This window comes from Cherax quadricarinatus, chromosome 4 (genome assembly GCF_038502225.1).
Source record: "Cherax quadricarinatus isolate ZL_2023a chromosome 4, ASM3850222v1, whole genome shotgun sequence".
NCBI classification, from domain to species: Eukaryota; Metazoa; Arthropoda; class Malacostraca; order Decapoda; family Parastacidae; genus Cherax; species Cherax quadricarinatus.
The window spans coordinates 16,476,250-16,494,869 of NC_091295.1; the positions used below are offsets into that span (position 1 = coordinate 16,476,250).

Consider the following 18,620-nt stretch of genomic DNA (forward strand, 5'->3'; position numbering starts at 1 on the left):
CCCATCCCTGGCAACACCCCATCCCCCCACTCTTCATAGATCTAAACTTACTCCCTGTTCAGAACATCCATGCAATCCTGTGCAATCTATATCTACAGGACCTTAAATTCCAATATTAACCTTGACCTAAAACGCTTTCTTGATAGCTGTGACAGGATCCACATGCATAACACCAGACACAAACATCTCTATGATATTCCCCATGTTCGACTAAACCTTTACAAAAATTCAATGTATTTCAAAGGACCTAAAATCTGGAACACCCTACCTGAAAACTCTGGAACTGCAGACACATTCATCACTTCCAAAACTGCAGTTAGAAAACATCTTATCTCCCTGATTACACCCCGACAACTAACTACATGATAACCACCTGGTGGTTCACAATTACGCTCACTCATCCACTGACTATAAACCCAGAAATACTAATCTTAATCTTAAAATAATAAATCCTAACTAGTCGTAAGTTTGCCTATGATACTCCAATATAGACACTTTGTATTGTGCCAAAACAAAAGCATTCACATTGCTAAACTCACAAATTATGATGTAGTCACTTAGCCTTAATACCATAATCTGTAAGGATTTAATGTTAAGAATTAATCTAAGTCTGCCCGAAATGCCTAGCTATGCTAGGTGTCCTAGTGGCTCCCTCTGTAATTAGTATTTTATAACATGTAAACCACACAATACCCAAAACCTGTAAACCCCACATTGTAACCCTTGTAGAGAAGAAACTTAATTGATTGATTGAACACGGAGTTCCTCGAGTCTGGGCCTGAGGCAGAGTTCATGTACATGTACTTGTAGTAAACGAAGATAATATTATTATTAAAGGGGTGGACGGGTAAGCCAGCAGAAGGCCTCAGTCGGATGATCAAAAGCTCCAGCTGCGGGTCATCATATCACTAAGACCTGTGTCAGGAAACTCTGGTCTTGTTACCCAACCAGTCAGAAAGAGCGATATGCGACCTGTGCTGAACCTGTCCAAATGAGGAGGACAAACCAGGATACACTGCGCTCAGCGCTAGCGAGGTCAAAATGTAATCACTCTATCAACTTTGGAGTAGTTTCTGAGATAAACCATACCCCCGGCCGGGATTGAACCCGCGGTCATAGAGTCTCAAAACTCCAGCCCGTCGCGTTAGCCACTAGACCAGCTAGCTGGAGATTCGTCTGTAAAAACTTGCATTTGTGGTCACAGAGGTGCCTGTGCTAACTTTCCTATGGTGTAGAAATATACCTAGTTGGATGAATCTTATTGTGGCTAGCTGGTCTAGTGGCTAACGCGACGGGCTGGAGTTTTGAGACTCTATGACCGCGGGTTCAATCCCGGCCGGGGGTATGGTTTATTTGCAATCGTGTCATTACGATTTCTTGAGTCATGTTTCTGAGATAGTCAGTCCCTCAGTCAGTCTGGAACAATGTTTCTATCAATAAAGATATTCAAGTGTTGTATTATGTCTTAATCTTCAACTTGTGTGTATTACTAGATGGCAGCACAGGTGCTACAGCGGGAAGGCGCAAAATACGATGGCCTGACTGGGCTTGCATCTACTTGACTGTAACAATAATAAGGTACTGAAATGTGTCAGCTTAAGCTGGACGACTTCAGTAGGATGTTAAGGATACTATCAAGCTTTCCACTATGGGTTCAATAGCTATGACAGTTTCATAAGTAACTCCAGCAGAGCTTAAGTTACTTTTAAAGGGGATAACTTCATGGGTGGCATATTACAGCACATACGTTCAGTGGAAGGATGCGTGCAACATGATGCAACCGCTGGAACAGTTGCAATGTTCACTCTAGCAGTTGTAATGTTCACTGTAGCAGTTGCAATGTTCACTCTAGCATTTGTAATGTTCACTGTAGCTGTTGCAATGTTCACTCTAGCAGTTGTAATGTTCACTGTAGCAGTTGCAATGTTCACTCTAGCAGTTGTAATGTTCACTGTAGCTGTTGCAATGTTCACTCTAGCAGTTGTAATGTTCACTGTAGCTGTTGCAATGTTCACTCTAGCAGTTGTAATGTTCACTGTAGCTGTTGCAATGTTCACTCTAGCAGTTGTAATGTTCACTGTAGCAGTTGCAATGTTCACTGAACAATTGAAATGTTAACTGAACAATTGTAATGTTCGCTGAACAATTGTAGTGTTCACTAAACAACTGTAGTGTTCGCTGAACAATTGTAATGTTCGCTGAACAATTGTAATGTTCACTATAGCAGTTGTAATGTTCACTGGAACAACACGATTGCAAATAAATCAGGGAGTGGGTGGGTCTCGAACCCATGGCGAGTCCTAAAACTCACAGGCCAGTGCGTTTACCACTGGACCAGTTGGCTATTATAAGATTCATCCAACTAGGTATATTTATACACCATAGGGAGGTTAGCATGGGCCACCCTTGTGACCACATATGTAGGTTTTTACAGACGATTCCCATACCAGCACTGCTGTGGCGAACTCTAGCCCAAGTCCCCTCAAAACCGCTATCATGACCTGGAGTTGTGGGACTCAATTGCCATAAGTTTAAACCTCACCCGTTCTGTGGTTTGTTCACTGGAACAGTTGCAATGTTCACTGCAGCACAACAGGACTGGACTGACTCGAACAATTTCTAGGGCACATTTAGTCAACAGTGGAGAAAAACCACAGTGACTGGCTTCCCTGGGCTAGCCTGGGTTACTAAGCTGATAAACCAAGTATAATCATCTTATTAGGAAAGACACATATGCAACAGTTAGGTATCTTTATTTCGAAACGTTTCGCCTACACAGTAGGCTTCTTCAGTCGAGTACAGAAAAGTTGATAGAAGCAGAAGATACTTGAAGACGATGTAATCAGTCCATCACCCTTAAAGTTTCGAAATAAAGATACCTAACTGTTGCATATGTGTCTTTCCTAACAATCTGTCGGTATTTTATACCATTTTAATGTTCATAATCATCTTAACTGAGGAATCAAAGTGTTCTTGAATATAAAACAAAAGTGCACAATACCAAGACTGGTACAATATACAAATAACCCGAACATATGTTAGATAAAAGGACACAAGTGCAACTAATGTGACATTTTATTGTGGGAACATTTCGCTCTCCAGGAGCTTTGTAACAGCTTGACAAAGCTCCTGGAGAGCGAAACATTGCAGCAATAAAATGTTACATTACTTGCACTTGTGTCCTTTTATCTAACATATTGTCGGTAATTCTACCCACATTGTCACAACCCACACATAGGAGAGAGAGAACCTTCTGATGCTTCGGTCAGACTTGGACCATTTACAAGTCAAAGTCAGACCGAAACGTCGTCATATTCTTGAAAGTGCTCAAGCAAAATGCAGCCTTAATGACCATCGTGCAGATGACAGAATTCAAACTAAAATTCTAAGGTGTCAGGTATCAAGGGCCTCAGATTAAGCCAGGATGATGAGAGATTTATCCCCCAAAATACTGCATTAGCAGTCACAGTGGTGGCCCATGCTAACCTTCCTAGTGTATGTTATCATGCTGGCATGGTCCAGTGGTTAGAGCACTGGCCTGCTAGTTTAGGATAAATATGCCATGGGTTCTAACTCTGTCCCGTGGGTTAGTGAATATTCTAACTTTCGTCTACATTAGAAGTGTTAAATTAATGGAATCTCTAGATTCTAGAGCGAATGAGAGTGAATGAGTGAGGTGTGTGTGTGTGTGTGTGTGTGTGTGTGTGTGTGTGTGTGTGTGTGTGTGTGTGTGTGTGTGTGTGTGTGTGTGTGTGTGTGTGTGTGTGTGTTGTATGTCCTGTGTGCATCTGTGAAAGAGGATGCGGAGAATACCCAAAATTGGCAAATGAATAGGGACAGAAGGGGAGTGAGGAAGATGAGAAAGCACTGAGGATAGGGGAAAGAAGAGAACAAGCAAGATGGCAGAACAACGAATTAAGGGATAGGAAGTAAGACTAGTAAAAACAGCTGTATGAGAGGGAGAGAACAAGAGCGAGAGCGAGAGAGAGAGAGAATGAATCAGACTCACCTTCTTGTCACCTCCCCCTGGAGTGTAGGCCACATTCTTGGCAGCAATCTTGCTCGACGTCTTCGAGAAGTCCAGCTTCTTGCTCTCGATCTTGACCTTGCCTCCGCCGGGCTTGTAGGCAGCGTTGTCCATGCTGCCGATCTTTGACTTAACCGCCTTCAGGTTGGGCGAGGCTGTTTTACCCACCTCGATCTTGTTCATAGGCACTGCTGTGTAAACGGAACTCACCTACATTACCTTGACACAGACATTCAAAGATTACATTTTGTATTTATATTCTTTAAAACCACTATGTTGAGGGTGAAGTGTGGGTTTGTCTTGTATGTGTGTAGTGTACTCACCTAATTGTGGTTGCAGGGGTCGAGACTCAGCTCCTGGCCCCGTCTCTTCACTGATCGCTACTAGGTCCTCTCTCTCTCTCTCTCTCTCTCTCTCTCTCTCTCTCTCTCTCTCTGCTCCCTGAGCTTTATCATATCTTGTCTTAAAGCTATGTATGGTTCCTGCCTCCACTACATCACTTGCTAGATTATTTCACTTCTTGACAACTCTATGACTGAAGAAATACTTCCTGACTTCCCTTGACTCGTGTGTGTGTGTGTGTGTGTGTGTGTGTGTGTGTGTGTGTGTGTGTGTGTGTGTGTGTGTGTGTGTGTGTGTGTGTGTGTGTTTTGTGTGTTTATTTGTCTTGTGCGTGTATAATATGTATTTGTTTTGTGCATGTATAGTCTTGTGTGTGTACAGTGTGCGTTTTCTTGAGTGTGTTGGAATACAGGGTGTGGGCAGAGTATGGAATACAGGGTGTGGGCAGAGTATGGAATACAGGGTGTGGGCAGAGTATGGAATACAGGGTGTGGGCAGAGTATGGAATACAGGGTGTGGGCAGAGTATGGAATACAGGGTGTGGGCAGAGTATGGAATACAGGGTGTGGGCAGAGTATGGAATACAGGGTGTGGGCAGAGTATGGAATACAGGGTGTGGGCAGAGTATGGAATACAGGGTGTGGGCAGAGTATGGAATACAGGGTGTGGGCAGAGTATGGAATACAGGGCGTGGGCATAATGAAATAATGATGTACCTACACTGAGTGTAGCCTGTGCAGTCTTGTGCTCATTGAAATCTACACAAGCTTAGAAACTTCAGTTAATTTAACATTTTTAACTGCTGCTCTCCTGACTGGGAAAAAATGAGAATTTCTTTAGTGTTTGAAAAAAAACTCATAAACACGTGAAAATCACGGGGAAAATGTCATTGGCTTACCTTTGCGCTCAGCAGAAGCAGCAGAAGGTGTAGGCTTCTGCTTCAGGGGGGAGGGATCTGAAGATCGAGGAATCCTCTTCCTGGGGGAGCCCCGGGATCCCTTGGACGGGGATCTGCTCTGACCATTTTCCTGCAAAATAACAATACCGTTATCACCTAACTTTTATAATTATATTTTCATACATCAACATTTTGTGTTGTAAAGAAGCGCTAAAACCTTGTGGGGTCACTCAACACATGGGTCGGTGGAGGCTCGGCCCTCCGGCCACTGATTGCAGACTTATTTCGCCAGACTCTCTCTGGCCGCAGCATCACAACTTGGATGATGATGAAAGCACTAGACAAACTGCCATCAGGTTAGACGATTTATACCAAACATCAAATAAAATATACAAGATACGAGAAGAAAAGAGACTCGTATATGCAACACCTCAACTAGCTCATGATATTTCTGCACTAACCTCAGATTTGAAGAATACTTTTTAACACCATCGTGTTTCCTGTTTTATATTTGCATCAATATCCTCCCCCCCCCCTTCTCTCTCTCTCCCCTGTCCTGTCAGATGCTCTTAAAAAACACTGTACATTAAAACCGTGTCCTCAGTCTTTCAAGGTCGTCTGATCCTTCATCTCTTCATAAATAAATCCCTTATTGTCACACGTTACATCATATACCTTACATAACTAGGATTACTTGACATTACTGGTATATTTTATAGAAAGTTCCTGGTTGGGTAAAACATTTCAGTCAACCTTGAAATTAACTTGCAACTACAGGACGATTATTTAAATTGGTTGACAAGAATGTTTAAGTTTGACATTTTGGTCTACGTTTTCGACATTATTGGATTTCTTTGTAAAACAATTTGTTATAACATTCTTAGGAGTTATTATACGTGTCGTTCAAACACATACTAACACGAATTTAAAAACGGATACAAATTACAAGTTAATTCGTAAAATATCACAATAAAAAATATAATAGTCTGGTTTTAATAGTGTGAGTGGTACTAGTTACCTAAATTAAAATACAAAATATAATGGTACAGTATATATTCTGTGACGTGCATGTAAGACGTACAAAGATAAATACTATGTGAAATTATCAGTGCAACAGCTATACCTAAAATAAGTGATTGCAGCCTATCTTACAATATAGGGAAGTTGCAAGGGGAAAAAAGGTGGGACTGGATGAAAGCAAATTGAATTTAGGATCTGTTTATCACAGTATATTACTTTCAAGAATCACATTAAGGTAAGTTGGTGCTTTTAATTGTAGCTTTGAATCGGTTGGCAGATTGGAAACTTTTGGAATCTTCAGGATTAGAGTCCCAAATTTTAGGTCGTTTTATGAGTAGTGAGTTTATACTTAGTGAGTCAGCACCGGATATGATATCAAAGATTTTTGTGTCATGTTGTGTGTATCGGTTCCGTTGTAGTTATCTAGAAGTTTCAAATCAGTGTTTATATTTGTATTAATTTTCCCGTATACATAGTAGTACTAGTGAGAATTATGAATAATGAGTATGTTGTCTGGCACTAGATTGAGTGAACGATCGTACAGCCAGCCATCTTTTGAGTTATTATTGCCTATGTGATTTACTTTAGTAGATCACCAGACAAATGCCATAGGTGAGGTAAGGACAGATTAGAGAGCAGGACATAGTAGTCCTGTTTGAGGTACATAGTAACAAACCTTAGGGAAAGTGCTTACTGTTTCGGAGACCTTGTTATTTGCTGGCTGTGGGGGTTAATTTCAAGTTGCTGTCAGGGTACACACCTAAGAATCATTAATCATAATATTTAGTTGGACATTTGCAGCATAAATGAAATCCATAAATGAAATCGAAAGAAACCCAAAGTATTTCTTCTCCTATGCCAAATCAAAGTCGAGAACAACGTCCAGTATTGGGCCCTTACTTAAACAAGATGGGTCCTACACAGATGACAGCAAGGAAATGAGTGAGCTACTCAAGTCCCAATATGACTCAGTTTTTATCAACCCGCTAACCAGACTGAGAGTCGAAGATCAAAATGAATTTTTTATGAGATAGCCACAGAATTTGGTTAACACAAGCCTATCTGATGTTATCCTGATGCCAAATGACTTCGAACAGGCGATAAATGACATGCCCATGCACTCTGCCCCAGGGCCAGACTCATGGAACTCCGTGTTCATCAAGAACTGCAAGAAGCCCCTATCATGAGCCTTTACAATCCTATGGAGAGGGAGCATGGACATGGGGGTCGTCCCACAGTTACTAAAAACAACAGACATAGCCCCACTCCACAAAGGGGGCAGTAAAGCAACAGCAAAGAACTACAGACCGATAGCACTAACATCCCATATCATAAAAATCTTTGAAAGAGTCCTAAGAAGCAAGATCACCACCCATCTAGAAACCCATCAGTTACACAACCCAGGGCAACATGGGTTTAGAACAGGTCGCTCCTGTCTGTCTCAACTATTGGATCACTACGACAAGGTCCTAGATGCACTAGAAGACAAAAAGAATGCAGATGTAATATATACAGACTTTGCAAAAGCCTTCGACAAGTGTGACCATGGCGTAATAGCGCACAAAATGCGTGCTAAAGGAATAACAGGAAAAGTCGGTCGATGGATCTATAATTTCCTCACTAACAGAACACAGAGAGTAGTAGTCAACAGAGTAAAGTCCGAGGCAGGCACGGTGAAAAGCTCTGTTCCACAAGGCACAGTACTCGCTCCCATCTTGTTCCTCATCCTCATATCTGACATAGACAAGGATGTCAGCCACAGCACCGTGTCTTCCTTTGCAGATGACACCCGAATCTGCATGACAGTGTCTTCCATTGCAGACACTGCAAGGCTCCAGGCGGACATCAACCAAATCTTTCAGTGGGCTGCAGAAAACAATATGAAGTTCAACGATGAGAAATTTCAATTACTCAGATATGGTAAACACGAGGAAATTAAATCTTCATCAGAGTACAAAACAAATTCTGGCCACAAAATAGAGCGAAACACCAACGTCCAAGACCTGGGAGTGATCATGTCGGAGGATCTCACCTTCAAGGACCATAACATTGTATCGATCGTATCTGCTAGAAAAATGACAGGATGGATAATGAGAACCTTCAAAACAAGGGATGCAAAGCCCATGATGACACTCTTCAGGTCACTTGTTCTATCTAGGCTGGAATATTGCTGCACACTAACAGCACCTTTCAAGGCAGGTGAAATTGCTGACCGAGAAAATGTACAGAGAACCTTCACGGCGCGCATAACGGAGATAAAACACCTCAATTACTGGGAGCGCTTGAGGTTCCTGAACCTGTATTCCCTAGAACGCAGGCGGGAGAGATACATGATTATATACACCTGGAAAATCCTAGAGGGACTAGTACCGAACTTGCACACGAAAATCACTCACTACGAAAGCAAGACTTGGCAGACGATGCAACATCTCCCCAATGAAAAGCAGGGGTGTCACTAACTAGCACGTTAAGAGACCATACAATAAGTGTCAGGGGCCCGAGACTGTTCAACTGCCTCCCAGCATACATAAGGGGGATTACCAACAGACCCCTGGCAGTCTTCAAGCTGGCACTGGACAAGCACCTAAAGTCGGTTCCTGATCAGCCGGGCTGTGGCTCGTACGTTGGTTTGCGTGCAGCCAGCAGTAACAGCCTGGTTGATCAGGCTCTGATCCACCAGGAGGCCTGGTCACAGACCGGGCCGCGGGGGCGTTGACCGGAACTCTCTCCAGGTAAACTCCAGGTAAGTGTTCCCAGTCACCATGCATCAGGTCTTCTCAACATTCATCCATTTAAGTTCTGTGATTAGTCTTACTGCAAATCGTTATACCTTTTCTATTTTGCGAGTCCTTGAACATGTAAGAGTGTATAATGGGACTGGAAACTAATAGTGGTCACATACCTCTTACATTCCTGAAGGATTCATTGTTGCTCTGAGATGTGCTAGTGACGTACAACTCTGAGACGTGCTAGTGAGCCACTGTCACTAGTGATGTACTAGTGTGTCACACAGTGTCACTAGTGATGTACTAGTGTGCCAGTGTCACTAGTGATGTACTGGTGTGCCACACAGTGTCACTAGTGATGTACTAGTGTGCCAGTGTCACTAGTAATGTACTGTGCCACACAGTGTCACTAGTAAGGTACTACTGTGGAAGTCCCCCCCAGTACCACCAATACCACCAGTCCGATGACATTCTTCTTTGCAAATATACAGGGTCTAAAGCCAGCAACGAACAACAAAATACCTTTCATCCGTGGACTGCTTGCAGAGGCAAATGCAATTCTTGCGGCTTTCACAGAGACCCACATAAAGGATCACTTGGACAACGAAATATGGATCCCAGGTTACAACCTATACAGATGTGACAGAGTGAACAGGCAAAAGGTGGGGTGGGGGGGGGGGTTGGCCTGTATATCGCAGAGTCACTTATTTGCACAGAACTGCTTAATGCCTCAAATGATGTAGTGGAAGTTCTAGCAGTAAAGATCAAAAACCAAAACCTAGTCATTGTGGTAGTCTACAAGCCTCCGGATGCAACGTCCCAGAAATTCCAGGAACAGCTGTTGAAAATTGACCACTGTCTGGAAAATCTTCCAGCTTCTGCCCCCAACATCTTGCTCTTGGGGGATTTCAACTTGAGGCACCTAAAATGGAGGAATATAGCAAATAATGTTGTTGCAGTGATAACACCAGGAGGCAGCTCTGACAAGAACTCTCAAACACACGAGCTTTTAAATCTCTGCACAAAATTCAATTTAAACCAGCAAATAATAGAGCCTACTAGACTGGAGAATACACTAGACCTCATCTTCACTAACAATGATGATCTGATACGAAATGTCACCACATCAAAAACAATATACTCAGATCACAACATAATCGAGGTTCAGACATCTATGTGCGGAGCCCCAGACCGACAAAATGAGATCAGTCACGAGGGAGCCTTCACCAAATTCAACTTCAATAACAAGAACATAAAGTGGGACCAAGTAAACCAAGTCCTAAACGATATAAGCTGGGAAGATAGACTAAGCAACACAGACCCCAACTTATGCCAAGAACAGATTAAATTTGTGGCACTCGATGTATGCTCAAGGCTTATTCCTTTAAGAAAAAAGGAGGGGTAGATGTAAAATAGAGAGACAGGCGCTCCCTTTACAGGTGACGGAAAAGAATAACAGAGCGGCTAAAAGAGGCCAATATGTCTGAAATGCGTAGGGAGTCACTGGTCAGAGAAATAGCAAACATCGAACAAAAGCTAAAGGAATTTTATAGGAGTCAGGAATCGGGGGAAGAACTAAAAGCCATAAATGAAATCGAAAGAAACCCAAATTATTTCTTTTCTTATGCCAAATCAAAGTCGAAAACAACATCCAGTATTGGGCCCCTACTTAAACAAGATGGGTCCTACACAGATGACAGCAAGGAAATGAGTGAGCTACCCAAGTCCCAATATGACTCAGTTTTTAGCAAGCTGCTAACCAGATTTAGAGTCGAAGATCTAAATGAATTTTTTTATGAGAGAGCCACAGAATTTGGTAAACACAAGCCTATCTGATGTTACCCTGACGCCAAATGACTTCGAACAGGCGATAAATGACATGCCCATGCACTCTGCCCCAGGGCCAGAATTATGGAACTCCGTGTTCATCAAGAACTGCAAGAAGCCCCTATCACGAGCTTTTACCATCCTATGGAGAGGGAGCATGGACATGGGGGTCGTCCCACAGTTACTAAAAACAACAGACATAGCCCCACTCCACAAAGGAGGCAGTAAAGCAATAGCAAAGAACTACAGACCGATAGCACTAACATCCCATATCATAAAAATCTTTGAAAGGGTCCTAAGAAGCAAGATTGCCACCCATCTAGATACCCATCAATTACACAACCCAGGGCAACATGGGTTTAGAGCAGGTCGCTCCTGTCTGTCCCAACTACTGGACCACTACGACAAGGTCATAGATGCACTAAAGACAAAAAGAATGCAGATGTAATATATACAGACTTTGCAAAAGCCTTCGACAAGTGTGACCATGGCGTAATAGCGCACAAAATGCGTGCTAAAGGAATGTGGTAAGTAAGTAAGTAAGTTTATTCAGGTATACACAAATACAGTTACATAGAATTATCATACATAGCAGCATATGTGTAGAGAACCAAGGATAACCCAAAAAAGTCAGACAGAGTGACTTATTTCCATTGGGGAAAAGTTGGTAGATGGATCTATAATTTCCTCACAAACAGAACACAAAGAGAAGTAGTCAACAGAGTAAAGTCTAAGGCGGCTACGGTGAAAAGCTCTGTTCCACAAGGCACAGTACTCGCTACCATCTTGTTTCTCATCCTTATATCTGACATAGACAAGGATGTCAGCCACAGCACCGTGTCTTCCTTTGCAGATGACACCCGAATCTGCATGACAGTGTCTTCCATTGCAGACACTGCAAGGCTCCAGGCGGACATCAACCAAATCTTTCAATGGGCTGCAGAAAACAATATGAAGTTCAACGATGAGAAATTTCAATTACTCCGATATGGTAAACATGAGGAAATTAAAACTTCATGAGAGTACAGAACAAATTCCGGCCACAAAATAGAGCGAAAAACCAACGTCAAAGACCTGGGAGTGATCATGTCGGAGGATCTCACCTTCAAGGACCATAACATTGAATCAATAGTATCTGCTAGAAAAATGACAGGATGGATAATGAGAACCTTCAAAACAAGGGATGCCAAGCCCATGATGACACACTTCAGGTTGCTTGTTCTATCTAGGCTGGAATATTGCTGCACATTAACAGCACCTTTCAAGGCAGGTGAAATTGCTGTCCTAGAAAATGTACAGAGAACCTTCACGACTGTTCAACTGCCTCCCAGCATACATAAGGGGGATTACCAATAGACCCCTGACTGTCTTCAAGCAGGCACTGGACAAGCACCTAAAGTCGGTACCTGACCAGCCGGGCTGTGGCTCGTACGTTGGATTGCGTGCAGCCAGCAGCAACAGCCTGGTTGATCAGGCTCTGATCCACCAGGAGGCCTGGTCACAGATCGGGCCGCGGGGGCGTTGACCCCTGGAACTCTCTCCAAGTAAACTCCAGTGATGTACTAGTGTGCCACACAGTGTCGCTAGTGATGTACTTGTGTGCCACACAGTGTCACTAGTGATGTACTAGTGTGCCACACAGTGTCACTAGTGATGTACTTGTGTGCCACACAGTGTCACTAGTGATGTACTAGTGTGCCACACAGTGTCACTAGTGATGTACTTGTGTGCCACACAGTGTCACTAGTGATGTACTTGTGTGCCAGTGTCACTAGTGATGTACTAGTGTGCCACACAGTGTCACTAGTGATGTACTAGTGTGCCACACAGTGTCACTAGTGATGTACTAGTGTGCCACACAGTGTCACTAGTGATGTACTAGTGTGCCACACAGTGTCACTAGTGATGTACTAGTGTGCCACACAGTGTCACTAGCGATGTACTAGTGTGCCACACAGTGTCACTAGTGATGTACTAGTGTGCCACACAGTGTCACTAGTGATGTACTTGTGTGCCACACAGTGTCACTAGTGATGTACTAGTGTGCCACACAGTGTCACTAGTGATGTACTAGTGTGCCACACAGTGTCACTAGTGATGTACTTGTGTGCCACACAGTGTCACTAGTGATGTACTAGTGTGCCACACAGTGTCACTAGTGATGTACTAGTGTGCCACACAGTGTCACTAGTGATGTACTTGTGTGCCACACAGTGTCACTAGTGATGTACTTGTGTGCCACACAGTGTCACTAGTGATGTACTAGTGTGCCACACAGTGTCACTAGTGATGTACTTGTGTGCCACACAGTGTCACTAGTGATGTACTAGTGTGCCACACAGTGTCACTAGTGATGTACTAGTGCCACAGTGTCACTAGTGATGTACTAGTGCCACAGCGTCACTAGTGACGCACTAGTGCCACACAGTGCCAGTGAGGTACTGGTGCCACACAATGTCACTAGTCATGTACTAGTGCCACAGTGTCACTAGTGATGTACTAGTGTGCCAGTGTCACTAGTGAATCACTAGTGTGCCACACAATGTCACTAGTAATGTACTAGTGCCACAGCGTCACTAGTGACGCACTAGTGCCACACAGTGCCAGTGAGGTACTGGTGCCACACAATGTCACTAGTCATGTACTAGTGCCACAGTGTCACTAGTGATGTACTAGTGTGCCACACAGTGCCACTAGTGATGTACTAGTGCCACTAGTGATGTACTAGTGCCACAGTGCCACTAGTGGTGTACTAGTGTGCCACACAGTGCCACTAGTGATGTAGTAGTGCCACACAGTGTCACTAGTGATGTACTAGTGTGCCAGTGTCACTAGTGAATCACTAGTGTGCCACACAGTGTCACTAGTGATGTACCAGTGCCACACAGTGCCACTAGTGATGTACTAGTGCCACACAGTGCCACTAGTGATGTACTAGTGCCACACAGGGCCACTAGTGATGTACTAGTGTGCCAGTGTCACTAGTGATGTACTAGTGTGCCACACAGTGCCACTAGTGATGTACTAGTGCCACACAGTACCACTAGTGATGTATTAGTGCCACACAGTGCCACTAGTGATGTATTAGTGCCACACAGTGTCACTAGTGATGTACTAGTGTGCCACACAGTGCCACTAGTGATGTACTAGTGCCACACAGTGCCACTAGTGATGTACTAGTGCCACACAGTGCCACTAGTGATGCACTAGTGTCACAGTGCCACTAGTGATGTATTAGTGCCACAGTGTCACTAGTGATGTACTAGTGTGCCACACAGTGCCACTAGTGATGTACTAGTGCCACTAGTGATGTACTAGTACCACACAGTGCCACTAGTGATGTACTAGTGCCACACAGTGTCACTAGTGATGTACTAGTGCCACACAGTGCCACTAGCGATGTACTAGTGCCACACAGTGCCACTAGTGATGTACTAGTGCCACACAGTGCCACTAGCGATGTACTAGTGCCACACAGTACCACTAGCGATGTACTAGTGCCACACAGTGCCACTAGTGATGTACTAGTGCCACACAGTGCCACTAGCGATGTACTAGTACCACACAGTGCCACTAGCGATGTACTAGTGCCACACAGTGCCACTAGCGATGTACTAGTGCCACACAGTGCCACTAGCGATGTACTAGTGCCACTAGCGATGTACTAGTGCCACACAGTGCCACTAGTGATGTACTAGTGCCACACAGTGCCACTAGCGATGTACTAGTGCCACACAGTGCCACTAGCGATGTACTAGTGCCACACAGTGCCACTAGCGATGTACTAGTGCCACACAGTGCCACTAGTGATGAACAACTGGTGATATATTTGGCGTGATATTGATTCCCAAGTTTTGTCTATATATGCTGTTGTAGATTATAGCAACCCCTCCCCACACCCCTCCCCACACCCCTCCCCACACCCCTCCCCACACCCCTCCCCACACCCCTCCCCACACCCATCAATCCCCCACGCTCTACCTCCCCACACCCATCAATCCCCCACGCTCTACCTCCCCACACCCATCAATCCCCCACGCTCTACCTCCCCACACCCATCAATCCCCCACGCTCTACCTCCCCACACCCATCAATCCCCCACGCTCTACCTCCCCACACCCATCAATCCCCCACGCTCTACCTCCCCACACCCATCAATCCCCCACGCTCTACCTCCCCACACCCATCAATCCCCCACGCTCTACCTCCCCACACCAATCAATCCCCCACGCTCTACCTCCCCACACCTATCAATCCCCCACGCTCTACCTCCCCACACCAATCAATCCCCCACCCTCTACCTCCCCACACCCATCAATCCCCCACGCTCTTCCTCCCCACACCCATCAATCCCCCACGCTCTACCTCCCCACACCCATCAATCCCCCACGCTCTACCTCCCCACACCCATCAATCCCCCACGCTCTTCCTCCCCACACCCATCAATCCCCCACGCTCTACCTCCCCACACCCATCAATCCCCCACGCTCTACCTCCCCACACCCATCAATCCCCCACGCTCTACCTCCCCACACCTATCAATTCCCCACGCTCTACCTCCCCACACCCATCAATCCCCAACGCTCTACCTCCCCACACCCATCAATCCCCCACGCTCTACCTCCCCACACCCATCAATCCCCCACGCTCTTCCTCCCCACACCCATCAATCCCCCACGCTCTACCTCCCCACACCCATCAATCCCCCACGCTCTTCCTCCCCACATCCATCAATCCCCCACGCTCTACCTCCCCACATCCATCAATCCCCCACGCTCTACCTCCCCACACCCATCAATCCCCCACGCTCTACCTCCCCACACCCATCAATTCCCCACGCTCTACCTCCCCACACCCTGCTTCACCCACTCTTCCCATGGTAGCAGTGGGTGGGGAGTCACGCTCAGGGTAGTGACTCACTGCTTTGAGTCACTACCCTCTCCCCCACCACACCACGCTCCACCCCCACCACACCATCCACCCCTCCACCACCACACCCTCCATCACAATAGGAAACACAGCAGGAGACAACAGGATATATACCTGATATACACACCTCAGCAACAGGATATACACCTAATAATGTGCTCAGGTGGTGTGACACCACCACTTGACACACGGTACATGTTCATGGTGTGACACCACCACTTGACACACGGTACATGTGCATGGTGTGACACCACCACTTGACACACGGTACTACATGTACATGGTGTGACACCACCACTTGACACACGGTACTACATGTTCATGGTGTGACACCACCACTTGACACACGGTACTACATGTTCACGGTGTGACGCCACCACTTGACACATGGTACTACATGTTCATGGTGGGACACCACCACTTGACACACGGTACTACATGTTCATGGTGTGGCACCACCACTTGACACACGGTACTGCATGTTCACGGTGTGACACCACCACTTGACACATGGTACATGCTCATGGTGTGACACCACCACTTGACACATGGTACATGTTCACGGTGTGACACCACTTGACACATGGTACATGTTCACGGTGTGACACCACCACTTGACACATGGTACATGTTCATGGTGTGACACCACCACTTGACACATGGTACATGTTCACGGTGTGACACCACTTGACACATGGTACATGTTCACGGTGTGACACCACCACTTGACACATGGTACATGTTCATGGTGTGACACCACCACTTGACACATGGTACATGTTCACGGTGTGACACCACCACTTGACACATGGTATTACATGTTCATGGTGTGACACCATGACACCACCACTTGACACATAGTACATGTTCATGGTCGGACACCACCACTTGACACACGGTACTACATGTTCATGGTGTGGCACCACCACTTGACACACGGTACTGCATGTTCACGGTGTGACACCACCACTTGACACATGGTACATGCTCATGGTGTGACACCACCACTTGACACATGGTACATGTTCACGGTGTGACACCACTTGACACATGGTACATGTTCACGGTGTGACACCACCACTTGACACATGGTACATGTTCATGGTGTGACACCACCACTTGACACATGGTACATGTTCACGGTGTGACACCACTTGACACATGGTACATGTTCACGGTGTGACACCACCACTTGACACATGGTACATGTTCATGGTGTGACACCACCACTTGACACACGGTACATGTTCACGGTGTGACTCCACCACTTGACACACGGTACTGCATGTTCACGGTGTGACACCACCACTTGACACATGGTACATGCTCATGGTGTGACACCACCACTTGACACATGGTACATGTTCACGGTGTGACACCACTTGACACATGGTACATGTTCACGGTGTGACACCACCACTTGACACATGGTACATGTTCATGGTGTGACACCACCACTTGACACATGGTACATGTTCACGGTGTGACACCACTTGACACATGGTACATGTTCACGGTGTGACACCACCACTTGACACATGGTACATGTTCATGGTGTGACACCACCACTTGACACACGGTACATGTTCACGGTGTGACTCCACCACTTGACACACGGTACTACATGTTCACGGTGTGACACCACCACTTGACACACGGTACTACATGTTCATGGTGTGACACCATGACACCACCACTTGACACATGGTACTACATGTTCATAGCGTGACACCACCACCTGACACATGGTATTACATGTTCATGGTGTGACACCACCACTTGACACATGGTACTAGATGTTCACGGTGTGACACCACCACTTGACACACGGTACTACATGTTCATGGTGTGACACCACCACTTGACACACGGTACTACATGTTCATGGTGTGACACCACTTGACACACGGGACTACATGTTCACGGTGTGACACTACCACTTGACACATGGTACTACATGCTCATGGTGTGAAACCACCACTTGACACATGGTACATGTTCATGGTGTGACACCACTTGACACATGGTATTACATGTTCATGGTGTGACACCACCACTTGACACATGGTACTAAGTGTTCGTGGTGTGACACCACCACTTGACACACGGTGCATGTTCACGGTGTGACACCACTATTTCACACATGGTACTACATGTTCATGGTGTGACACCACTTGACACACGGTACTACATGTTCATGGTGTGACACCACCACTTGACATGGGACTACATGTTCACGGTGTGACACTACCACTTGACACATGGTACTACATGTTCATGGTGTGAAACCACCACTTGACACATGGTACATGTTCATGGTGTGACACCACTTGACACATGGTATTACATGTTCATGGTGTGACACCACCACTTGACACATGGTACTAAGTGTTCGTGGTGTGACACCACCACTTGACACATGGTACATGTTCATGGTGTGACACCACCACTTGACACATGGTAATACATGTTCATGGTGCGACACCACCACTTGGCACATGGTACATGTTCATGGTGTGACCCCACCACTTGACACACGGTACATGTTCATGGTGTGACACCACCACTTGACACATGGTACATGTTCATGGTGTGACACCACCACTTGACACATGGTACATGTTCATGGTGTGACAACACTTGACACATGGTACATGTTCATGGTGTGACACCACCACTTGACACATGGTACATGTTCATGGTGTGACAACACTTGGCACATGGTACGTGTTCATGGTGTGACACCACCACTTGACACATGGTACATGTTCATGGTGTGACACCACCACTTGACACATGGTACATGTTCATGGTGTGACAACACTTGACACATGGTACATGTTCATGGTGT

The 18,620-nt window shown here is 45.5% G+C and overlaps 1 protein-coding gene across 1 annotated transcript in view; it reads right to left on the minus strand.

Moving 5' to 3' along the window:
* The window catches only part of LOC128684398 (axoneme-associated protein mst101(2)), a 182,681-nt gene that overhangs the window by 88,803 nt on the left and 75,258 nt on the right, over positions 1 to 18,620 (minus strand). Inside the window, exons 4-5 of the mRNA XM_070098198.1 lie at positions 5,268 to 5,397; positions 4,010 to 4,218 (exon numbers count right to left, since the gene is read on the minus strand). Coding sequence (XP_069954299.1) covers positions 4,010 to 4,218; positions 5,268 to 5,397 — 339 coding nt within the window. The remainder of the gene's footprint in view (positions 1 to 4,009; positions 4,219 to 5,267; positions 5,398 to 18,620) is intronic.